This window comes from Fusarium oxysporum, chromosome 4 (assembly GCF_000149955.1).
Source record: "Fusarium oxysporum f. sp. lycopersici 4287 chromosome 4, whole genome shotgun sequence".
In the NCBI taxonomy this organism is placed as follows: domain Eukaryota; kingdom Fungi; phylum Ascomycota; class Sordariomycetes; order Hypocreales; family Nectriaceae; genus Fusarium; species Fusarium oxysporum.
The window spans coordinates 4,100,401-4,120,356 of NC_030989.1; the positions used below are offsets into that span (position 1 = coordinate 4,100,401).

General features: G+C 47.9%; 11 protein-coding genes and 1 non-coding gene across 12 annotated transcripts; 6 read left to right on the top strand and 6 right to left on the bottom strand.

Moving 5' to 3' along the window:
• The first annotated feature begins 311 nt into the window (after positions 1–311).
• FOXG_18792 (uncharacterized protein) lies at positions 312–1,512 on the top strand. Its single transcript, XM_018398936.1, has one exon. It carries the CDS (start codon positions 332–334, stop codon positions 650–652), a length of 321 nt encoding a protein of 106 aa, XP_018238969.1. The 5' UTR covers positions 312–331; the 3' UTR covers positions 653–1,512.
• Positions 1,513–5,262: 3,750 nt separating this feature from the next.
• FOXG_04300 (uncharacterized protein) lies at positions 5,263–6,906 on the top strand. The gene is made up of 2 exons (XM_018382284.1): positions 5,263–5,286; positions 5,392–6,906. Exon 2 carries the CDS (start codon positions 5,585–5,587, stop codon positions 6,083–6,085), a length of 501 nt encoding a protein of 166 aa, XP_018238970.1. The 5' UTR covers positions 5,263–5,286; positions 5,392–5,584; the 3' UTR covers positions 6,086–6,906.
• Positions 5,275–7,348, bottom strand: FOXG_04301 (uncharacterized protein). Its single transcript, XM_018382285.1, has 2 exons — positions 6,907–7,348; positions 5,275–6,724 (listed from the first exon to the last, which is right to left on the bottom strand). The coding sequence occupies exons 1-2, from the start codon at positions 7,269–7,271 to the stop codon at positions 6,127–6,129; spliced, it is 963 nt and encodes a 320-aa protein (XP_018238971.1). The 5' UTR covers positions 7,272–7,348; the 3' UTR covers positions 5,275–6,126.
• Positions 7,349–7,848: 500 nt separating this feature from the next.
• On the bottom strand, positions 7,849–9,020 carry FOXG_18793 (uncharacterized protein; the record flags this gene model as incomplete). Its single annotated transcript, XM_018398937.1, has 2 exons — positions 7,849–8,099; positions 8,144–9,020. The coding sequence occupies 2 exons, from the start codon at positions 9,018–9,020 to the stop codon at positions 7,849–7,851; spliced, it is 1,128 nt and encodes a 375-aa protein (XP_018238972.1).
• A 155-nt stretch (positions 9,021–9,175) lies between these two features.
• Positions 9,176–9,943, bottom strand: FOXG_04302 (uncharacterized protein). Its single transcript, XM_018382286.1, has 2 exons — positions 9,679–9,943; positions 9,176–9,627 (listed from the first exon to the last, which is right to left on the bottom strand). Exon 2 carries the CDS (start codon positions 9,616–9,618, stop codon positions 9,214–9,216), a length of 405 nt encoding a protein of 134 aa, XP_018238973.1. The 5' UTR covers positions 9,619–9,627; positions 9,679–9,943; the 3' UTR covers positions 9,176–9,213.
• A 188-nt stretch (positions 9,944–10,131) lies between these two features.
• Positions 10,132–12,192, top strand: FOXG_04303 (aldehyde dehydrogenase (NAD+)). The gene is made up of 5 exons (XM_018382287.1): positions 10,132–10,530; positions 10,586–10,787; positions 10,838–11,398; positions 11,452–11,718; positions 11,768–12,192. Exons 1-5 carry the CDS (start codon positions 10,409–10,411, stop codon positions 12,101–12,103), a joined length of 1,488 nt encoding a protein of 495 aa, XP_018238974.1. The 5' UTR covers positions 10,132–10,408; the 3' UTR covers positions 12,104–12,192.
• Positions 12,193–12,633: 441 nt separating this feature from the next.
• On the top strand, positions 12,634–14,374 carry FOXG_04304 (uncharacterized protein). The gene has a single exon (XM_018382288.1). It carries the CDS (start codon positions 12,788–12,790, stop codon positions 14,111–14,113), a length of 1,326 nt encoding a protein of 441 aa, XP_018238975.1. The 5' UTR covers positions 12,634–12,787; the 3' UTR covers positions 14,114–14,374.
• On the bottom strand, positions 14,263–14,691 carry FOXG_04305 (uncharacterized protein; the record flags this gene model as incomplete). The annotated part of the gene is made up of 1 exon (XM_018382289.1): positions 14,263–14,691. One exon carries the CDS (start codon positions 14,689–14,691, stop codon positions 14,263–14,265), a length of 429 nt encoding a protein of 142 aa, XP_018238976.1.
• A 560-nt stretch (positions 14,692–15,251) lies between these two features.
• FOXG_04306 (uncharacterized protein) lies at positions 15,252–16,633 on the bottom strand. The gene is made up of 2 exons (XM_018382290.1): positions 16,370–16,633; positions 15,252–16,314 (listed from the first exon to the last, which is right to left on the bottom strand). The coding sequence occupies exon 2, from the start codon at positions 16,302–16,304 to the stop codon at positions 15,396–15,398; it is 909 nt and encodes a 302-aa protein (XP_018238977.1). The 5' UTR covers positions 16,305–16,314; positions 16,370–16,633; the 3' UTR covers positions 15,252–15,395.
• A 303-nt stretch (positions 16,634–16,936) lies between these two features.
• FOXG_18794 lies at positions 16,937–17,038 on the top strand. The gene has a single exon. It is a non-coding gene; the product is annotated as a tRNA-Ser (tRNA).
• A 681-nt stretch (positions 17,039–17,719) lies between these two features.
• On the top strand, positions 17,720–18,542 carry FOXG_04307 (uncharacterized protein). Its single transcript, XM_018382291.1, has 3 exons — positions 17,720–17,816; positions 17,875–17,953; positions 18,003–18,542. The coding sequence occupies exons 1-3, from the start codon at positions 17,780–17,782 to the stop codon at positions 18,451–18,453; spliced, it is 567 nt and encodes a 188-aa protein (XP_018238978.1). The 5' UTR covers positions 17,720–17,779; the 3' UTR covers positions 18,454–18,542.
• A 112-nt stretch (positions 18,543–18,654) lies between these two features.
• FOXG_04308 (uncharacterized protein) lies at positions 18,655–19,922 on the bottom strand (the record flags this gene model as incomplete). Its single annotated transcript, XM_018382292.1, has 3 exons — positions 18,655–19,565; positions 19,617–19,762; positions 19,876–19,922. The coding sequence occupies 3 exons, from the start codon at positions 19,920–19,922 to the stop codon at positions 18,829–18,831; spliced, it is 930 nt and encodes a 309-aa protein (XP_018238979.1). The 3' UTR covers positions 18,655–18,828.
• Between the last annotated feature and the right edge of the window lie 34 nt (positions 19,923–19,956).

The following is a 19,956-nucleotide window of genomic DNA, read 5'->3' on the forward strand; positions in this document are numbered from 1 at the left end:
CATTCCGTTCCGGCGTTTAGAGTCAGCCTTCAAAACCGTCCTAGCGCCATCGCCCACTCCTTTGATGACACAGCCAATTTCCGATCTTCAGGGCACAGAGACGAGAAGCTTGGTCGGGCCATTAGAACAGGATCGAAGGACATGAAGCTTCGGTTTTTTACTGTCTGATTCTGTTCCTTCTGTCCCATGACCCAGAGCCCACTAGTCGGAGATGATTCCGTTGCAATGGAGATATCTCGTCGATTCGGTTCTGTGATTATACCTCCGGTGTGGGTTGAGTCCAGAGCATTCTAACGAGATATCTGAATGTTCTGGACGGGAATAACGACAGATGACTGGCTCTGGAGCTGTCACTCTGCTGATAAGTCTTTTTGTTGAGCATGAAAAAGAAAGACACAACATTGCATGGACACATTACAACGGCCCTAAGCATCTCGATGTCGTCCGTTACGGCTTCATTGGATTGGTCCCCAAAGTTGCAACGTGCTTTGCCAAGACCTTGAAGCAGAGTGTCAAGCACCATTCACGTTCACGCTATCACACCCGGCCGAGTCGTGTCAGTCACATCCGGCACGGCACTCAAGACAGGCAAAAACACCCATGTCACCGAGTGCCATCGGCATCGTACTGTAGCATGCAATCGACATCATGAGCTTCCTTCACAAGCATCGGAGCTTCTCCGTCGACCTTGTTCTTGTCTAGGCTGTCTGCATGACCCCGTTGGCGATGGTAATACCCTGCATCTCATTATGATCCTGAAAAGCACAATTGTGACAGGGTTTAAGTTATTCCCGATTGCAGTAAATTATCGTCGTCTAGCCAGCCGTTCTGAACATCGAGAACATGTGGTGATTGATGGAACTGTCAATAGCCGTTTGAATGATGCAATCTCCATAGCACGCGCGTAATTCATCCCTCGAAACATGACACAAGGAAGCGCTTATCGCAAAACTGACGTCGACAGTTACGCAGCACCCACGTGTGATCGAAACCCTCTCGATGCCCAGAACCAGACTTACTCATCGGATCAGCGAGTGAAACTGGAGAAGTAGTTGATTGATCGTCGGATTGCCGGGACTGGGCTTGGGCGGGAACGCTTATCAGAACCCGCGATCGTCTATCATTTTTTTTATTTTTTGCCTCTCGATGGTCCCGATGAGAAGGAAGATATGTGGGGTTTTAGACTAAGGTAGGGGGGTTCTTGATTGATTCATCGAAAGATTATCAGCTCAGGTGTGGGGATGAGAATCTGTTTGATCTTCGTTACAGAGGAATTAATCATCGAGATGTGTTTTAAGTAGACTGGTTGAGTCGAGTCGTAGATAAAGACACACTGCACTTGTGTCATCGCGATCGATCGCTAATACGAGTGGTGTCGCTCCGTTCAGCCCTTTGAAGAAACCGTTTTAAACTGGATTGATGGGTCAGTCTAGAGTTTGAGATAGATAGAGCCATCCACATCGTCCGGACACAAAACGGCCGCCATTCAGTGGTGGTTTTGAGCAAATGCCCATAGCCATGCCACCCACAATTCCATTCATTACCAATTGCCCATGGCATGGCGCGACACACAACAAACACCCCCTCTGGTCGCAATATCATCGAATGGAAACTCTCGGCGTGTTGCTTAGTTAGATGGAAATGTTCCTGGGGGCTAGGCAAGGCCCTTTGTTGTAGATCGATCTGGAACACGCTCTAAAAAACCGCCCTCATCAAGTGATGGAGCCACATCGAGATGGCGACGCCACCGGCCGAGATGCTCTACCAAACCTTCGATGGGCGTCGGTTTTCGTTATAAACAGTCAGAGAGTCTCCCGTTCGGAGCTGCTCCTGGGGACCAATTACCTCTCTTTGCACAGATATCGAGATGCTTATTTTTTCCACATCCACATATCCATATTCAAAGACAATTCTCGATCTCGCGGATTTAAGATGGGGGAATGGAAATGTAGCCTCATCAACGCTGCAAGGGGATCGAGACGGAGATACTCTAAATCGGGGATATGGATGACCCTTTTCTTAATTTACACCCCACGCCCTTCCCCCTCTGCCCCGTTGCTCATTTTGCCTACACTACAGTAGGACAGGACCTTACGCGTGTCTGTTTTATCTGATGCGATAGCATCCGATGTATGCGATGCGTGGCGTTGCGTTGCGATGCCGCGGCATTCTATCTCCCATGGAGCCAATGCATGGCGCTGTAATTAAGGTCCCCGACGGATGCGACGGATCAGTGTCTTCTTTGTCAGACGATCACGAATTGCTTGGCAAGCCGTGTCATGTCTAAAATCACTAACTGTCTCTAGCACTGGTCTGAGGTTATTGCTGACTGATGTTTTTTGTTTTCCGCTTGAATTGCTATTTCCGTCAAAAGAGAGGAAATAATACCGCTCACCATTTTAAAGTGAGAGTCAGACTATTAGACTCAGAGTCTAGAACTCTGGCTTGGCAGGGTCCCCTTATTTTTTTAACTTTTTTCTCACTGGCGTTTTGAACTGGGGTGGGCCCCAAAAGGTCCCTGAAGCTGAAGTTTGATGAATGATCGACCCGCTTGGACATGCTGAGCAACATGTGTTTTGCATATCATTAAATTACGAAGCCAACCCATCCAAACCATTCTAAGCAGTAAACCTGTCACAGCCACGATGTTCTGACGAAGCTTTTGCTCTCTTTCCCATCAAACCCCAGCAAGCGCTTACAAGAGCAAGACAGTGTTACATTGCAGGACTGCAGTCCCATGCGGGCTAGAAATCGTCTTGGCGGCGTTCTGCGGGAAATTGCATGGCACTCAAGTGAGACGTTGGAATCGTATTCCAGAATACGCCATCTTGCAGAGCTCGGATCTCAAACTGGACTTTTAAGCCACGGGCCCGGTGATCCCAGGGCTGAAGAATTATGGAGCGGTGAATCCCCTTTTACAAATCAAGGGTCCTTTTGAAAGGGTCCGTCCGGTCTTGCTTATCACACGAGGGGGGCTCTAGATTTGGGCCTTTGTTTTACATGCTCAGGTTCTAGGCCAGAAGCTCGGCCACTATGACTGATCTGTTTCGGCCTGACTCTAGAAAACGTCCGTGACTTGGGTTCCTTGATGCGGCAGTAGGTGCCTGTGCTTGATGCATTGTAACTGAGCACTATGCAGCTGATTGCTTTCGATCAGATTGCATCCCGGGTACTGTACTCACGGAAAACCTCGATGTTTGAGTAAGCGAGTGTTTCCGCGTGATAATCCCTCAGGCATTTGGTCAGTTATTTTATCAGTTATTCCATTTGACTCTCCTATCAGGTCATGATGGAGCTCGGGCATGCCGATGCGGATCAGGCAGGGCTTGGCTTTATTGATTTTCAGGGCAGAGTCCAAGAAGATAGGTCAACAAAGACATTCGAATCGGTGCTTTTACTGTAGTCTCAGCGTCTTTAAACCATGCTGCTATTCTTGTCTGGCCCTTGACTAAAACTGTTGTTGTTCTGGTCAGTCGATACTACGCCTCCGGAAAAGACCGTTATCGATCTCCCGGCATTCATACAACGTTGCTTCAATTAAGCCCTTTTCCGCTCCTACCGGACTCCGAGCGTTCCTGGCTAATTCGAGAACATGTCCTTCTATACGATACCCCAGCATGCACTATGCCATTCTCCCCTTCGGGGTCTCTCAATCGCCCTTCTCCGTTGCGCCTTGTCGTAGAACCAATAGCGAAGCGCAGTGGCACAAGAAGCCCTCGCACAGCCGTGCAGTCCTATTGGACAATTTGGTTCTCAAGAGCGTGGGAAACTCCTCGGGAATACCCAAGATCAGCACAGCGACGTTCTAGACCTTTTGAATCCATGCGGTTGCGTGTCCTCGTGCCCTGAGCCACAGTTCTTGGCTTCATAGGCTTTGCTCCGTTGGTCTAGAACGTGTTACGAGTGCTACTGTGGCGCCCTCTTTTTCGGATGCGACGGGAGGGTAACTTATAGCATAACGGTTTTGTTGTGAAGCCCGAGAAATCAGAATGACACGATAATGACAGGGGAGGGGGGGGGGGGGGGTTTGTGAATGCGTTGCCATGCGACGCGGGCGCTTGAAATGGTGTTTGTGATTGAGGTCACGCGAGGCTTGGCGCAAGTTAATTTTTGTGTCTTGGGCGTTTATGGTTGCGAAGAAATGACTGATTGCTTAACCTTGTGACTGTGAACTGTCCAGGGTATGTGTTTCGCGAGAGGCTGTCGTGGCTGGGTTGGTTGTACTGATGCAGGGTCTTCGTCTCACCCTATTCTTGCTCTGATATTGATGATTTGAGTTTGTTAGGACTTTGGTGTCTCGGTTTGTCTAACAGCGCAGTTGGTTACTGGCATTGGGTTTGGTGTTGGGCTTTGTCTGCGCGAGTCAGGCAGTTGAGGGAATGGCCATTGGTGAGGACATGCCATGGACTCGTTCCGTAAGATACGGAGTCAAACACAGCAGCGCAAGATGAATAGATAGATATTGTTTACGTCGATAATTCATATCTGTATGACTTATAAGTCAAGTCGCAGGCGGCTATCGGTCGCTAGCTGCCGAGCAGAACGTCGATCATCTCCGTCTGGGGCAAGTCTGGCGAGTTACCCTACAGCATTGCTCGGTTACCAGGGGTAAACTTGAAAGTCAACTCTCCCCTGTAAAAATTCTTTCTTGGCACGCACTGTTAGTGCACTGTTAGGAGCGGGATTTTCTACGGGCTACTCGGCCACACAATACTGCGGGGACGCCATCGGCTCCCTAACAGCAGTTTTCAGAGAAGGAATTTTGGAGAGTTCACCTTCTCTGACAACACCTTTGTCGGATCTAATGGCGGCACCTCAGAACCAGAACGCCTTAGATATCGGAGGACGGTGCCCGTGGCATCGGTAGCGACATCCTCCCGATCAACGACGCCGATTGCGATGGGTTTTTCCCCTTTGAAGGCAAGCCGCACCGCCGGCCTCTGATTCCTTCCCAAGGTTTTTCCCTGCCGCCACGACAGTCGACTACGAGCTACAACTTGGTTACTGGAGATTGTGGACTGCGTCAGCAGATGTAGTGATGCGTGAGAGAATTCTGGTCGGTGGAAAAAGCTCGACAGTAGATTGCCCCCGAACCCGCTGACGGGTGACGGGCTTGAGAAATACAGCACCTTTTGTGCCATTGGTATGCTGGATGGTGAAGGAAGCGGGGTTTCCCTGTACCTAGCTAGCTCAGCACGTCTTTTGCTCCAGTAGGAGATCTGGCTTCGTTACAGCCACCCAGACGAAAAATATACAAACAAACAAACAAACAAACAAACAAACAAGGTAAACTTGAAAGTTCTTTGTCCTGGAAACCTGTTTTAGTAAATGTGTTATACATATATATTGCCACTGCCTGTAATTTGCTAATCTTTGTTTGCCGTTATATAGGACTGCTTGTCCCAGCGTTTCCCTGTCGGGTGTTGAAGCGGCTGAAAGGGCATGAAAAGCTGTCGAGATGCAACAATCTCAGTGGTTGGCTGTCCTCCCGCGTCTGCCTGACGCATTACGTGGAGGTGCATTGAATCTCACCATCTCAACACTGCAACTCAATTACAACTATCGGCAGTAAAATATAGTCAGAATGAGTAAAGAAATGGATCTCATTGATACCATGTCCATGGCTTCCACTGTCGATAGCCAAGGTACGCCTACACACACAACGACAACCGAACACTGCAGAGATTACACCGAATCCGTTCCCTACCCCGGAGCCATCTTCATCATTCGCCATCGCGACTCAGGCAAAGTCATCACCATCGTCAACGGCGACCTCCGACTCTGTGAGGGCTTCAACCCGAGAGGAGGCTTTCACTGGGAGTGTATCGAACGAGATAGATGGCTGGGCTTCCGAAACTGTGTTTCTGGGACTATCATCGGCCACAATGAGAGGAAGAAGTTCATCGCGAGAGTCGATAAGCATCAGTCGCACGAGTACTTTACGCTTCGACCGAGTCCGCAGGGTGGTTATGAGCTTTTGATGAGACATGGGCAAGAGTTGTGGAGTATGGCTGTTGGAGATGATGGGAGTGAGTTGGTTGAAATGAGAGGTGAAGGTGCTCTGTGGGACTTTCTGAAGACTTGATGGTATTTATATTTGGACCTGACGGAATCTTTTTGTCTTATTTATGGCATAGTGCCTCTGAGCTCTGACACATAGCCGTGAATATCCTCCTTTTCTTCATTGGTGAGAGATATCTGGAAATACTTCTCAAGAGCTTCTACACGCTCCCCTTCTGTATTGCAAGTGGTGATGATCTGTGTCTTTCCGCCCAGATTCTCTTTAACAACCCCATTCACAAGCATTCTCTTTCCATAAATCTCCATCTCCCCTTCGAAGCTTGCCTCACTCTCCACAGGTCGAAGCAGAAACTTGATAGTCAACACATTGCGTAACTGATGGCTATCCGCGTGAGTGTTGATCCACCAGTTGACGACGCCCCAGTCCAAAGCAAAGAACTCGATACCTGGAAACGAGTAGAAAGAGTTCCACTCCTTGTCTTGACCGTTCCGATACTGATAGATCCAGAGTTTGGTCTCTTTTGTCTTGTGGACTTGATGAGGTATCCAATCTCTCTTGAGTCGGATTTGCTGGGTTCCAAGGTTCTCGTGTACTAAGTCGTCGATGAGTGGCATTGGCATCGTGGCGCCGTCACCTCCGAATGCTACGTCAGAATGGTATTTGCTGTCATCCGGGAAAGTGATGATATTCACGATATGGTTCCTTAGTGTCTGGTTAGCTCTTGGTCCATGTTGTCAAAATGCTTAGGTGTCCAAAAAGAAAATGAGGTTATTTCTGCAGTGTTTCCTGCTCTTAGGGTTCAAGATACTGACGGGGGTCCGTTTAATACGCGGCTTTGGCTCGTTCATCTCACCCCATTAACTGAGATATAGTGGCTTACTTACCAGCCTGGATAGTCTCCAGTCGGGACGCCCTCAAGTCTCCCCCGAGTTCGTACCCCAGCAGTATATGCATCGAATCCAATAGCCCGAAGAATATGGTTGTACAAGATGGCAATTTCCATACAGAAACCGCCACGGCCACGTTTATCCGTCACCATCTTTCGAAAAAGATGTTGAGGATCGAGGTCGATGCTATGAGTCGCATTATAGTGCAGAGATAGGTTTTCATATGGGAATGTAGCGAGTGAGTGAGTGTGCAAGGCTTTCAAGAGCATCAACGAAGGCTGAATGTCTTCTCGCAGCGCTTTAGGAAGATTGATATGCTCGAGGAACTGTGACAGTTGCTCTTGACTATATGCTGAAGTCATTTTGCGAGACAAAGTGGTCTGGTAAAGGGTCACTGTTCTTGAGATGATTCAGTGCTTCTTTTAGAACTAAGTTGGCGGTGAGTCATTTCTGGTCCGACTTGATGCCGTGCTTCTGCAACACCAGACGCTTGCCAGGATGTCTTGTAACCCTAATTGGCCGCAAGGCCTTATAAGAATATTAATGGATTCTCGGAAAGCCGATACTAAATCCTTTCCATGAGTGAAACTCAATTCGAGCTGGCTGAGCTCCGTCCTAATCCTCTCAACTTCTCGGCCAGTCAATGCATCAAGGAAAGCGTTTATTGTTCTTGCATGCCTCCCGTTTCCCAGGCCATGCTCTATTTATGAGAAAATAGTGAGTGAAAATTATTATCGATCTGGCACTGGTACTATAGCTTGAACTCCCTTTCCCAGAAGTAGATCTTTCAAATTCTATGACTTTGAAATCGAAACACGAGTTACAGATACTTTAGGAAAGATAAAAGAGTTCCCGTAGTTCTTGAAAGCTTTGTTACTTGATTGCGCTTGATACAGTCTCACTAACTATTTGGATATCTAACTCATATAATAAACATTTCTAACATGTCGCTACACATTCAATCCTTAGCTCATTATCAAAGGAACCCGAAGACTGGATCTGAAACTGTCGTGGAGTTGGAGGCCATATTCTATCTCGTTCACCGTCCGAGTTTCGTGAAGGACCAGCTTCAGCGTGAAGTTGCTCCAAGTCTGATGTGTTTCTCCATGGCCATGTACGGCCCTTGTCGATGACATATCCCGTTGCGTCAACTGTCCAATCAGTACCGGTGCTATGTGCCTGATATCTATCTTTAGCGGCCTAATCTTGTCGAATAGCTCAGTTTGATTCTCACTTTCCCATAGCCAAACGAAAGGCCTGACCGAGTGTCGAGATTGAAGTGTCTTGTCATCAACATAGAGGAATGCGTTTGATTGCAAGCCTTTAGGGATAGCTCTTCCATCTTGCATGGCGGTGAAGCGGCTCTGCAGAGATTTCGAATCATCATACCTGGTTTCATGTATTGCGAGCCTGTCTTTGATCGCTGTCTTGACTTTGGGCATGAAATTGAGGCCATGCCGTATGGCAGTTCCCATCTGCTCCTTGAATACCGGCCAGTCAAGATCTTTTGAGTGAAAGATCACAAAGCCACAAGATGCCAACTTATGATCACTCAAACCCATAATGTATTCCTGCCATTGAACAGTCATAGCCTCTTCGATAATCTGTCTATCGTTATCCCTGCGCGTTTCTTTGGCATTTCCGCTTTGTTGATCCCAGAAGCCCTTCATATCCAAGCTGATTTGACGAGCAGCAATTTCTTCTTTTGTCAAAACAGCCTCTAACACAGTATCCAAAAGATACAATTCACTCTTGCTCGCTCTATGTCTCTGTAGACTTAGACCAGGGTCCATGGCTGGGGTGATTATCAGGGATGCTTCGAAGTATGAGAGCGATCCGGGATCCTGAACAGCCTTGGCGATGAGTTCAGATCGGGTTAAGCCGCATTGTTTTCGATAGTTGGAGTCTTGTGCTCCCTGAGATGGCAATTGGGAGAGCTTTTGCCGGCCAGCATCGCTCAGTGATGACTGGCCAGTGGTGGCGCGTTCATAAAGAGCGCGCGTCTCGTCGTCCAGAGGGAACAGGGTTTGATCGTGTTCCAGGACATCGTGATTGCCCCATCCATTGGCATCTTGGACTCTACGAGTCTTGGGCCAAGGAACTTCTGGCATGGTGTCAAGTGACTTGGGATGAGGTAATCGTGAAATGAGTCTCACGGTCGCAAGAAAGAGGTGAGATATGGTCCAGGAATAACTATTCAGCCGGCCTTTTGGTGCTGTAGAGTACTCAAGTAAGTGAGACAAAACCAAGAGCAATGTGAGACATGGTGGAGAAGAAAGATGCTTAATAAATTCTGCTACACAATTACTGCTGGATATTGGCCTCCACCTCGATCTCGACGATCATGCCAGGAATACCCAACTCCGTAACACCCACACAAGTCCAAGTTGGCTGATGATCAGGCATCCACTTCCGAAACTGCTCTACCATGAGGTCAAAAGAGCCCGAGAGGGAAATGTGATAGCTTCTGACGGAGTGAACATCTGCCCAACCCCTTGCACCAGCGTCTTTGAGGTTCTTCTCAACGTTCTTGAACGCAAGGTCAATTTGACCCTTGAGATCTTCTTTGTCAATGTTGCCTTCGCTGTCCCATCCGCCTTGGCCGGAGCATTTGATGGTGTTGCCGACGCGGACAGCTTGTGAGTAGGAGTATTCTTTGTTGTTGGTCTTGCCGACACCCTCGTAGTTGTAGTAGGTCAGATGAGACATGATGAAGGTCTATTTGTGTGAGGAACCGAAATAAGACTGATAGTGAAGTTGGAGGCTTACAGGTACTGAGGATTTGTGACTGAGAGGTACAGATATTTGGACAGTCGCTGTGTTTGATGCTCGTATCAGAGGCACAGTTGCCCTTATGTACTACACAACACGACACACAATATCACCACCCAAGATCTTGGCGCATGGCCATCATGATCACAGAACCTATCATGAAAGTTTCACCTCGACCACCTCGTCATGCCACAACGACCGAGTGGTCACCCAACATTCCTATTCCAGTCTGACTCCCTCACTCTTAATAGCTGTATCTCCCTTTCCCCGCAGAATTGCCCAGAAACATCCCAGATGCAGTATGAGATAAGACCTGTCTGTGGGTTGCCAGAGGCCCAAAAAGTTACCCAAAGGAGAATAGCCCACGTCCCCCCGCATCGTGGGGTTAGAGATATCGTTAGTGTCCCCCCTCATTCTGGCCTCAATACTTTCCTGACTTGAACTGGGACATGATGAGAGACTGTATGAGGAAAGGTTTGGGGCCAATTGAAGTGTTATCAGCTGAATGTGCAGCGGAATTGTCATGATTGAGTGAACCCCGCAAACATGGACGCGATGGTGTCTTAGCTGGTGGTAATTTATTGGGTGTACGCTCCGAAGACAGCCGCCGTCACTTGATGCGTCGCACTCATTATAAAAGATCATACCCCATCCTTCGTCATTACATACATTCAGACTTCTCTCATCTCTGTCTTCCCTGCACGTTGCGTCTCTTACATATCTCACAATGGCATCAACTACTTCAATCACATTGCCCAACGGCAAGAAGTACGACCAACCAACAGGTCTCTTCATCAACAACGAGTATGTCGCTGCTTCAGGCGACGAGTTCACAGTGACAAACCCAGTGTAAGCTCCCAGCAGCCCTCAACTCTCCGATTGAACGGGAACTCACACGTCCCAGCACCGAGGAAGAAGTCATCAAGCTCAAGGGAGCTTCAAAAGAAGACGTCGACAAGGCCGTCCAAGCTGCGCGCAAAGCTTTCGAGGGTGAATGGTCAGAGCTCGCTGCTGTAGACCGTGGCGCATTCCTCTACAAGCTTGCTGATCTCATTGATCGCGATCGCGAGCTCATCGCTGCTATTGACGCCTTTGACAATGGCAAGGTACGTATCAATGCTCCTTAGTCCAATTGCATCGCTGACACTATCGCTAGCCTTTCAGCGCTTGTCTCGCTGGCGATCTCGACGAGTCGTACAATGTCTTCCGTTACTACGCTGGTGCCGCCGACAAGATCAGCGGCAAGACAATTGAGACATCTCCCGCTAAGCTCGCATACGTACTCCAGGAGCCTCTTGGTGTCTGCGGACAGATTATCCCGTGGAACTTCCCTTTCATGATGCTCGCTTGGAAGGTCGCGCCAGCCCTGGCATGCGGCAACACCGTCATCCTCAAGCCCGCCGAGCAGACACCTCTGTCCGCTTTATACTTCGGTAACCTTGTCAAGGAAGCTGGTCTCCCTGCTGGTGTTGTCAATGTCCTACCGGGTCTCGGTCCCCAGACTGGAAAGGCTATCGCTGGACACATGGACATTGACAAGGTTGCGTTTACAGGCAGCACCAATACTGGTAGGGCTATCATGAAGGATGCTGCGAATAACCTGAAGAACATCACGCTTGAGTGTGGTGGTAAGAGTCCTTCAATTGTCTTTGCGGATGCAGAGCTGGAGCAGGCTGTTAAGTGGTGCCACTTCGGCATCATGGATAACAAGGGAGAGGTGAGCTTCATAACCTATTGAACGGCGATATGGATACTGACAGTATATCTCAGGTTTGTACATCCACCTCGAGAATCTACGTGCACGAGGACATCTACGACAAGTTCCTCGAGAAGTTCGTCGCGGTCACAAAGGAGAATGACAAGCTCGGCTCTCCCTTCGAAGAGGCAACAGTCCAAGGTCCTCAGGTCTCCAAGACCCAATTCGATCGAGTCATCTCATATATTGAGGAGGGGCGTAAGTCTGGTGCTAGACTGCTTTACGGTGGAAGCAAGCACGGTGACAAGGGTTACTACCTCCAGCCCACAGTCTTTGCAGACGTAAGTTCTCGCTTCAACAATAGTGAAAGTATTCTAACTCGCATCACAGACCACTGAGGATATGAAGATTATGAAAGAGGAGATCTTTGGCCCAGTCGTATCCATCGCCAAGTTCTCAACAGACGAGGAAGCTATCGCCAAAGCCAATGATACATCCTACGGTCTTGCAGCCGCTCTATTCACAGAGAAGATCTCAAGGGCACATAAGGTCGCTCGCAAACTTCAGGCTGGCATGGTCTGGATCAACTCATCTGGCGATTCACACTTTGGTATTCCTTTTGGTGGGTACAAATCTTCTGGAATTGGGCGTGAATTGGGACAGTATGCGCTGGATGCGTATACTCAGTCCAAGGCTATTCACGTCAACCTGGGATTTGAGCTGTAGGGGGAGCTGCATAGAGAAGTTGATATGAGATAGCCATAATGATACCTTTTGTTACATTACCAATGGCTGTAGGCTCTGCTGAGTACTTGGTGTTGTTGTGACTCTTCTGGTGTCGCGCATGAGATTGTCTATCAATATAGTGACTGCCCTTTAGCTCGGTTATCTTCCGATGCATCCCCAACATATTTAGTATCTGTGAGAATGTAACTTTGGACTTCTTATCAGCATCCTTATCTCCACTATCCAGCCAAAAAACACAGGCAAGTCAGTGACTCGGAAAGTATCAATCGCGCCGATAACCGGAGCCGGCACATAACAGGTCGAGACGAGCCAACGCTCGGGTTCTGTTTCCTCTTTATCGCATCCGAATCCCATGACCGTATTTCGGCCCGCCTTATCGTATGCGCCATCTCCGCTTTATCAACGAAGCATGTAATCTAATTCGTTGGGGGCTTGTCAGTGGAGAATGACTACAAGCAAAAGGGCGCCCAGGAGATACCTGATAACATCGGCATTCGTGTCTCGTTGCCCGAAATATTAGATATAAATGATAGTATTCAGGCTTATCTGAATTATGCTCTAGACATGATAAGCCTACTAATGCATCTGAATTTGCAATATTGCTCCTTACCGCGCAAATAGTCCCTCACCTACAGCAACAACATACCGTATACCGCAGCCGCAATGACAATCACAGACCCAGTCAATCCAGATGCTATCAGGGCCATGTTTGCCTCTGCCCTGTCGAGTATGTATCGACGTGAAGTTCCTCAATACGGCACACTCCTCAAGCTTGTATCCGATATCAACCACCAAAAACATCAGCCCATCGAACCCCGTATCGAAGTTGAACGCCATGGAGCTATCAGACTTGGAACGCCAGAAGAACTAGCCATGATGCGGCGATTATTTGCTGTAATGGGCATGCATCCTGTTGGCTACTACGACCTTACTGTCGCCAATCTCCCAGTTCACGCAACGTGCTTTCGACCTCTCACACAAGAAGCTCTGGCTTACAACCCTTTTCGGGTATTCACATCTTTATTGCGGCTTGAGCTCATCGAGGACGAGACACTCCGGACACAGGCTGCCGATATCTTGCGAAAACGCAACATCTTTACAGATCGATGTGTGGAATTGATCGAAATATTCGAGTCACAAAAGTATTTCTCAAAAGATGTTTCAGAAGAATTCATAAAAGAAGCCCTCGAAACATTTCGATGGCACAAAACATCAACAGTTGACATGAAAACATACAAAGCTCTTCGAGAAGCACATCCCTTGATCGCAGACGTCGTCTGTTTCAAAGGACCTCACATCAACCATCTCACGCCCCGGGTCCTCGATATCGAAACAGCACAAGTTGAAATGCTTCGATATGGCCTCCAAGCCAAAGACGCCATAGAAGGACCTCCACCAAGACTCTGTCCTATTCTCCTTCGCCAGACAAGTTTCTTAGCCCTTGATGAAGCGATTGCTTTTTCAGAAGGAGAAGAAACTGGAGGAAGTCACAAGGCGAGATTTGGAGAGATTGAACAGCGAGGAATGGCTTTGACGCCCAAGGGAAGACGTCTATACGATGATCTTATCAACGAGTGGCGAGGGTCTGTGGCCGAGCTCACGTCTGATGCCAAGTCTGGTTCGAAGGAGCAAATTCTTGCAGAGGTTTTCCAGAAGTTCCCTGATGACTTGGAAATCATTCGAAAAGAGAATCTTGCATACTTTACATACAGCCCTGTTTCTAAGCTACCAAAAGACTCTGATGCGAGCATCGACAGTCTTGTCAGCTCTGGGGCCGTTAAGACTGAGCCGATTACATATGAGGATTTCTTGCCTGTCAGTGCCGCTGGAATCTTTCATTCAAACCTAGGAGAAGATGGCGGGTTGAGTCATGTCGCAGAAGCGGATCAGGGCTCTTTCGAGAAGAGTCTTGGATGTCAGGTCAAGAGGGAATTTGAGCTGTACAGTGAAATGCAGGAAGTGTCGATTCGAGGATGTTTGGAGAGATAATAGGTTATGAATGATAACTTTGGTTAATTTAGCGACTTATGGAAGGATATAATGATATGAATATGACTGTTCGATTTCCTAGAAGAGCTCTTGGAATGTATTGATGTAGTTATCCAATGGTCCAAATCATTCGGTAGGGCTGATCGAGGTTAGATCTTCGCTGATGGCCCCCTTGAATTCGAACTCTTAGCATCGACCTCAATTTCCAGCCTCATACCCGGCAGGGCTAACTTCGCAACACCCAACACAACACCTCCAGGCCGATTGTTAGGAATTCGCTTCTTAAGAGCCTCAGCTAGAGGAGATAGTGTGGCGTCAATATCGGTATGATAGCTGCGTACGTAGTAGACGTCTTCCCATCCACGAAGACCAGCTGCTTTGAGAACATCATCGACGTTTTGAATTGTCTGTTCAGTTTCTTTATTGATGTCGGGGGATATTTCCCCTCTGGAATTCCAGCCGCCTTGGCCTGAGATTTTGAAGTGGCCGTTGCCGAGATCTACGGCTTGGGAGTAGTGGACGGCGTCAGAGAGGGTTTGGGTGAAGCCGGGAGGAGTGGTATATTTTACTGAGGACATGTTGTAATGATAAGAACAGAGATATATCGGGGATTGGGAATTTTGTATTGAAATAACCGAGAATACCTTAAGTGGTGTCGGAAGAAGGTAGTGTGAGGCTTCCCTATGGTTCAAGTGAGGTAGTCGTAAGATTATATACACCCAGTTTCAGATAACGTTGAAATGAATACTGTCCCTTTGAATTAATAAGTCAAGGCGCTATTCTTACAGCCATTAGACAGTAATTTTACCCTTAAAGACTTGAATTATTGGTCTCGGCCCTCGGCCGGCTTGGATAACCGTGCATGCCGTGTCCGCGGCTCCATCCTAGAAAGCTAAAAAGCAGTATCCATCAACAGAAACAGTAATTCTGAGAGAGTAACTAGGCCATCTGTATTTAGTGTATATGCTTTTAAACCTGTTCAGGGGTGCTTGAGACTCAGTAGCTCAAGTCAGGATGAAGCTGTTTGCCAGCACAAAGTCAAGTATAGGCTTTTCTGGATGGTATCATCTACCATGTCCTAGACTACTGTGAAATAACATATGGAAAGGTGGTTTCCTTTATCAACAGAAAGGTGTACTGGCCAAGTCCTAAAATGACTTGTGACGATGGCGGTGAAATCTCATGCAGCCATGCTTTGTTTGTTGGCATTCAGATCTCGAGGCTGAGGCTGGGATGGGGCAACTGATTCAACTACTCTATCCGCGGGCCCATGCTACTAAATCTACATAACTAGCTCAAGAAGGATACTAGTAGCCAAAGCAGTAAACAAAGTCAAGAGCCCACCTTTGCTACTACCCAATACTTGTGCACCATTATCATCATTTCCACCCCTGTTGCTTTGACCAGAGGCCTCTCCAGTGCTAGATGGCACTGACACACCATCTGTCCCAGTACCTGTTGCACCCACACCTGCATCGGTCGTTTTGCTGGGTATCGCGGTCAAGCTCGTGGTAGGCTTCACAACAGCCTCTGCAAGACTACTGCGGGCCTTTTTAACATCCAAACCACAAGGCTTGGGTTTTGGTGAGGCGTCTTCGGCAAGAATGGGACAGCCAACTGTGTGATTGCGTTCAACCTTCACCGCAGTGCCCCCAATAGCGCAGCCGTCGTACTCGGCGATAGCCTTGCGTGCCGTCTTTGCCCCAGGGCGAAGAGTAAAAGTTACGTTCCCAGATCGTTCGAACTGATTGTTCTTCAAGAGAAGGCTGCCGTCTTTGCGTGGCTCGCAGACAGTGGTCCATCGCAAATCCCACTTGAGGATACAAGAATCTTCTTCGCCACGCCAGTACTGAAATTGGTCTCCCTCGTCAGCGTCAGCGATGGCTTTGCTCGTGTTGAGAAAGTAATATGGTTCTGAGTCTGGTAGAAAGTCTAGGTACAGTCGACCGATGCCGAAGAGGGTGTATGCACAGTTAAGTTCCCAGTTGAGTGTGCCGCTAAAGGTTGTCAAGACTGGGGCGTTTTGAAGGCCAAAGATGACGGGAAATGGCGCTTCGGCGGCGTATGTATCTTCCCGAGGAAACACGATGTCGACTTCACCGATGGCGGGGAATGAAACGACATCTTCGTCGGAGGCAGCTGCCAAGGCTGCTAGGCCTAGGCTGATAAGTGTTGACGGAACGGCACGCATCTTAACGTCACTGTATCAATGGGAAAATAAGCTTAAATGAATTGACCGCCACTTCGACTACTGACTGAGGATATGAGCAAGTATTTAAGCTTCTTGTGGGATCGCGAGCGATAAAATGACCTAGTCAGCCCTTCTCAAGCATGGATCCATCCCTGTTCATTGCATACAAACCAGCACGATTTGGGGATCAGCTGAAAACCATGAAACAAGTCGGGCGTCTCGATTTTAATTGCGAAGGGTAATCTCTACCAATCTTTATGAAGTTATGTTCGTCACATGGCAATTAGTCAGGAAAAAGTTACCGTTTAATTGAGGTGCGAAAAATAGAAGGTGCTCCTTCCTGGATCGTGAATCATGGTGCATGACTAATAACCTTATCTTCAGCCTTATATCGAGTGTAAGTTGGGCCAACGGCTGGACCGATAAAACAACAGCGAGCTGGGCGATGCTTTCATTGACTTGAAACTCCCAAGAAATTTTATTGTGTTGATGAAACATGCTGTTTTCTGAAGACGGATGACACTAGAATGAGCTATTGGGTGTTCTTGGCCTGCCGTTCCTAGTGTTGCGAAAACTGCAAGAACAGGGTTATTAAACCAAATTTTGATCGTGAGAAACATCTAATAACTCTTGGCAACGTGGCGGAGTGGTTAACGCGATTGACTCGAAGCGGTTTTAAAGACCCTGGTAATCAATTTCCTTCGGGAGCGCATGTTCGAATCATGCCGTTGTCGATTTCTTTTTTTTTTTTTTTTTGGTGTTTGAGTTCCTAGGAAGCACATCGCCACTACCAGCTTGGCTCAGCCATTGACCAAGAAGGGAAAGCCGAGAAATGGATATCAGATAAATATTATTTGTTTTAATTAATTTGTTTTATGCAATTAAATCCGATATATGTCCTTTTACTAAAAGGAGTGCTGTTGAGAATAGCTTATAATATTAGAAAGATTTAAGACTCTTACTATAGACAGCGAGAATAAAGTAAATAAAGAGTCTACTAAGCTTAATCTAAAGTACTCTTAAGCTATATAAACTCTCTGACTCCTTAGGATTAAGCTCTAGCTTTACATGATGTATAGGCCTGGATCCCTGGATGCTTGCAGTCTGTGGACTGCATTGACCATCTACGCCAATTGGTTTATTATCAAAAGCACGAGCGGTCTGGAATTTAATCGTGGCTGTCTCAAATAGCCTGAATATTTCTTTCTTTGACAATGACCTGAGCAAATGTCCGGTATGGTCGGTGTCCTTCATTCGGCTTCTTACATCCGGTTGGTCGCACAACAAACACCGATGTTCTCGGCAGGCTGAGGTCGGAAGAAGTCGAAGACGCGAAAAGCGAGAATCACGTGTGCATACAATAGAGACTTGTGTTTTGAAAGATCAGATCTTGTTTATTAGTCTTTCATTGAATACATGATCGACTCGTCCAAAAGCACCCTGGGATTGTCATTCCTGATCACTGGTTAATCACCATGAGCGTACAACGGATTGGTCTTGGCACCATGCGAGGTAAAGCATTCAAATTTATCAATGTTATTGCAGTGGCCATACTGAAGCTTCTCAATAGGCGCTGGGCGACCGGGGGTTGTCTTCAACCAGAACGTTTCAAGATTGGCCTTCATCCGTCTGTTGTCCCAGCAAACCAGGTGAGCTTCCATTTTCAGCTCTCAATTGCCTTTTCTAATCTAATTCCAGAGATCATCCAACGATTGTTCATATGAACCAAAAAGAAGGCCATGACATTCTCGTCAAACAACGTCTCAACCGCCCTGTCACCCCAAACCTCACGATCTACAAGGTCGGACAAGTCTGGTTCAGTGCATCAGCATGGACTCGGATAACAGGCCTTGCTGTAGGTGGTACAGCTTACCTGACTCTATGCGCCCATGCTGTAGCTCCTTATCTTGGAATGGGGTTTGACTCTGCTGCTTTGGTATCGGCTTTTGGCGCATTACCTTTCGCTGCCAAGGCCGCAATCAAGTTTGGATTGCTGGGGTTTCCGTTTACGTACCATTTTATCAATGGTATTCGACATTTGGTGTTTGATCTGGGATTTGGATACAAGAAAGCTCAGTTTAAGAAGTCAGAGGCAGCTACGTGGATACTGAGTATTCTTAGTGGTCTTGTCTTGGCCTTCTGGATCTAGATGTTTAGCTATTTCTCGATCGCAGATCAACTAGGCGTCAATTTACTATTGCTATATGGCATTATAACTATGCCCATTCGCATCATCCATTCATCTGGTGGTATAAGTGGCGTGAAGCTTGATCAACAAGAACGTTTTCTTTCTATAGTGAAGCTATAAACAGTTATGCAAAATCTTATATAAACAATGAACTTAGTTCCAGACCAAGCAGGCACTTCTCCAACAAATCGCAAATCGCATGCCCAGACTCATCACAACATCTCCTAACTTCCAGCGTCGTCGGCAAAACCGGGTAGACCGGTTACATGGTATTCTAGCAGTATCCACACCCGTAGATCCGGTCATATCCCGGATTTACTTCACCGTAGGATTGTCTTACTCGTCAATCTTGGCCGGAGGTGTACCTCCAGGAGCAGCGCCAGAAGGAGGAGATCCGCCCATACCGCCACCGGAGTTCTCGTTGGCAACACCTCCCTCCTTGTAGTAGTAGACAGCAGGAGAGACAGAGCTGGACTGGGTGGAGTTGATGCCAAAGGCGAGCCAAGCGAAAAGACCGTCGCTGATGCTGTCGCCGAGAAGAGTGTACTCCATGAAGGGATCGACACCATCGGTCTTGGTCTCTTCGCTCAGAATACCATCGTCTTCGTTGAGAGTGAGTTCCTGGGTGTTGGAAGCATAAGGCTCGAGGGTCTCGACTTGGGAGATGAGGTCTTGGTCGAAGAAGGCTTGTCCAACGTGGCTGGCGTAGTTGTCTCGGCCGAGAGTTTGGTTGGCAAGGAGAGTCGCGTTGGCATGAACCATGACGTGGATGTGAGTAGCACGGCTGGTGTAGTGACCAGGGAAGATAGACTCGAACTGAGCAACACCATCAGAGTCGGTCTTCTGGATGCCTCGAAGCCAAGTCTTGTCAATGTTGGCCTCATCAGAGCTATCGCCATTGCCGTTGGCAACGACACCAGAGTACACGCCAGTGGAGTTGCAGTGCCACATCTCGAGGTAAACGTTGGGGACAGGATCGCAGGTTTCGACGTCGATGACCTGGTAATCGAGGACAATGTTGAGACCCTCTTGATCTTCAATGATGTTCTCACGAACGTATTCGCCGGCCACGTCTGTATTATGTTAGCTAAAAGTCCCTAAAACAAAAAACTGGAGTTCCTTACAGTAAGGACCCTGAGTAACTTCAGGAGTCAAAACACAAGAGTTGATGCTGGCAAACAGGACCGAAGGGGCAGTGCAAGGGCTGAAACCTTGATCAGTCTTGTTGTGAGAGGTGTTCAAGGCGGTATCAGCATCGCGCTTCTTCAAGCTTCGCTTCTGGCGAGCCTTGTTAACCTGGGCCGAACGACGGGCGATGTTGCGAGCTTCAACACCACGAGCTCGAAGCTTGGGAGCGCAGTGGGCGAGTGAGGATCGCTTCACAGAGCTGAGAAACTCGCGACGTTCAGCGGCTTCGTGAGCAATATCATGTCCTGGATGGGCCGAGGCGATACTAGCCGCGAC

Excerpts from the sequence above, each read along its gene's own strand:
- FOXG_18792 (XM_018398936.1), top strand. The coding sequence starts at position 332 with ATGACTGGCTCTGGAGCTGTCACTCTGCTGATAAGTCTTTTTGTTGAG.
- FOXG_04300 (XM_018382284.1), top strand. The coding sequence starts at position 5,585 with ATGAGTAAAGAAATGGATCTCATTGATACCATGTCCATGGCTTCCACT.
- FOXG_04301 (XM_018382285.1), bottom strand. The coding sequence starts at position 7,271 with ATGACTTCAGCATATAGTCAAGAGCAACTGTCACAGTTCCTCGAGCAT. Across the intron at positions 6,725-6,906 it reads ACTGGAGACTATCCAGGCTG|GAACCATATCGTGAATATCA; the intron begins GTAAGTAAGCCA and ends CCAGACACTAAG.
- FOXG_04302 (XM_018382286.1), bottom strand. The coding sequence starts at position 9,618 with ATGTCTCATCTGACCTACTACAACTACGAGGGTGTCGGCAAGACCAAC.
- FOXG_04303 (XM_018382287.1), top strand. The coding sequence starts at position 10,409 with ATGGCATCAACTACTTCAATCACATTGCCCAACGGCAAGAAGTACGAC. Across the intron at positions 10,531-10,585 it reads TTCACAGTGACAAACCCAGT|CACCGAGGAAGAAGTCATCA; the intron begins GTAAGCTCCCAG and ends CACACGTCCCAG. Across the intron at positions 10,788-10,837 it reads ACGCCTTTGACAATGGCAAG|CCTTTCAGCGCTTGTCTCGC; the intron begins GTACGTATCAAT and ends CACTATCGCTAG.
- FOXG_04304 (XM_018382288.1), top strand. The coding sequence starts at position 12,788 with ATGACAATCACAGACCCAGTCAATCCAGATGCTATCAGGGCCATGTTT.
- FOXG_04306 (XM_018382290.1), bottom strand. The coding sequence starts at position 16,304 with ATGCGTGCCGTTCCGTCAACACTTATCAGCCTAGGCCTAGCAGCCTTG.
- FOXG_04307 (XM_018382291.1), top strand. The coding sequence starts at position 17,780 with ATGAGCGTACAACGGATTGGTCTTGGCACCATGCGAG. Across the intron at positions 17,817-17,874 it reads TGGTCTTGGCACCATGCGAG|GCGCTGGGCGACCGGGGGTT; the intron begins GTAAAGCATTCA and ends GCTTCTCAATAG. Across the intron at positions 17,954-18,002 it reads CTGTTGTCCCAGCAAACCAG|AGATCATCCAACGATTGTTC; the intron begins GTGAGCTTCCAT and ends ATCTAATTCCAG.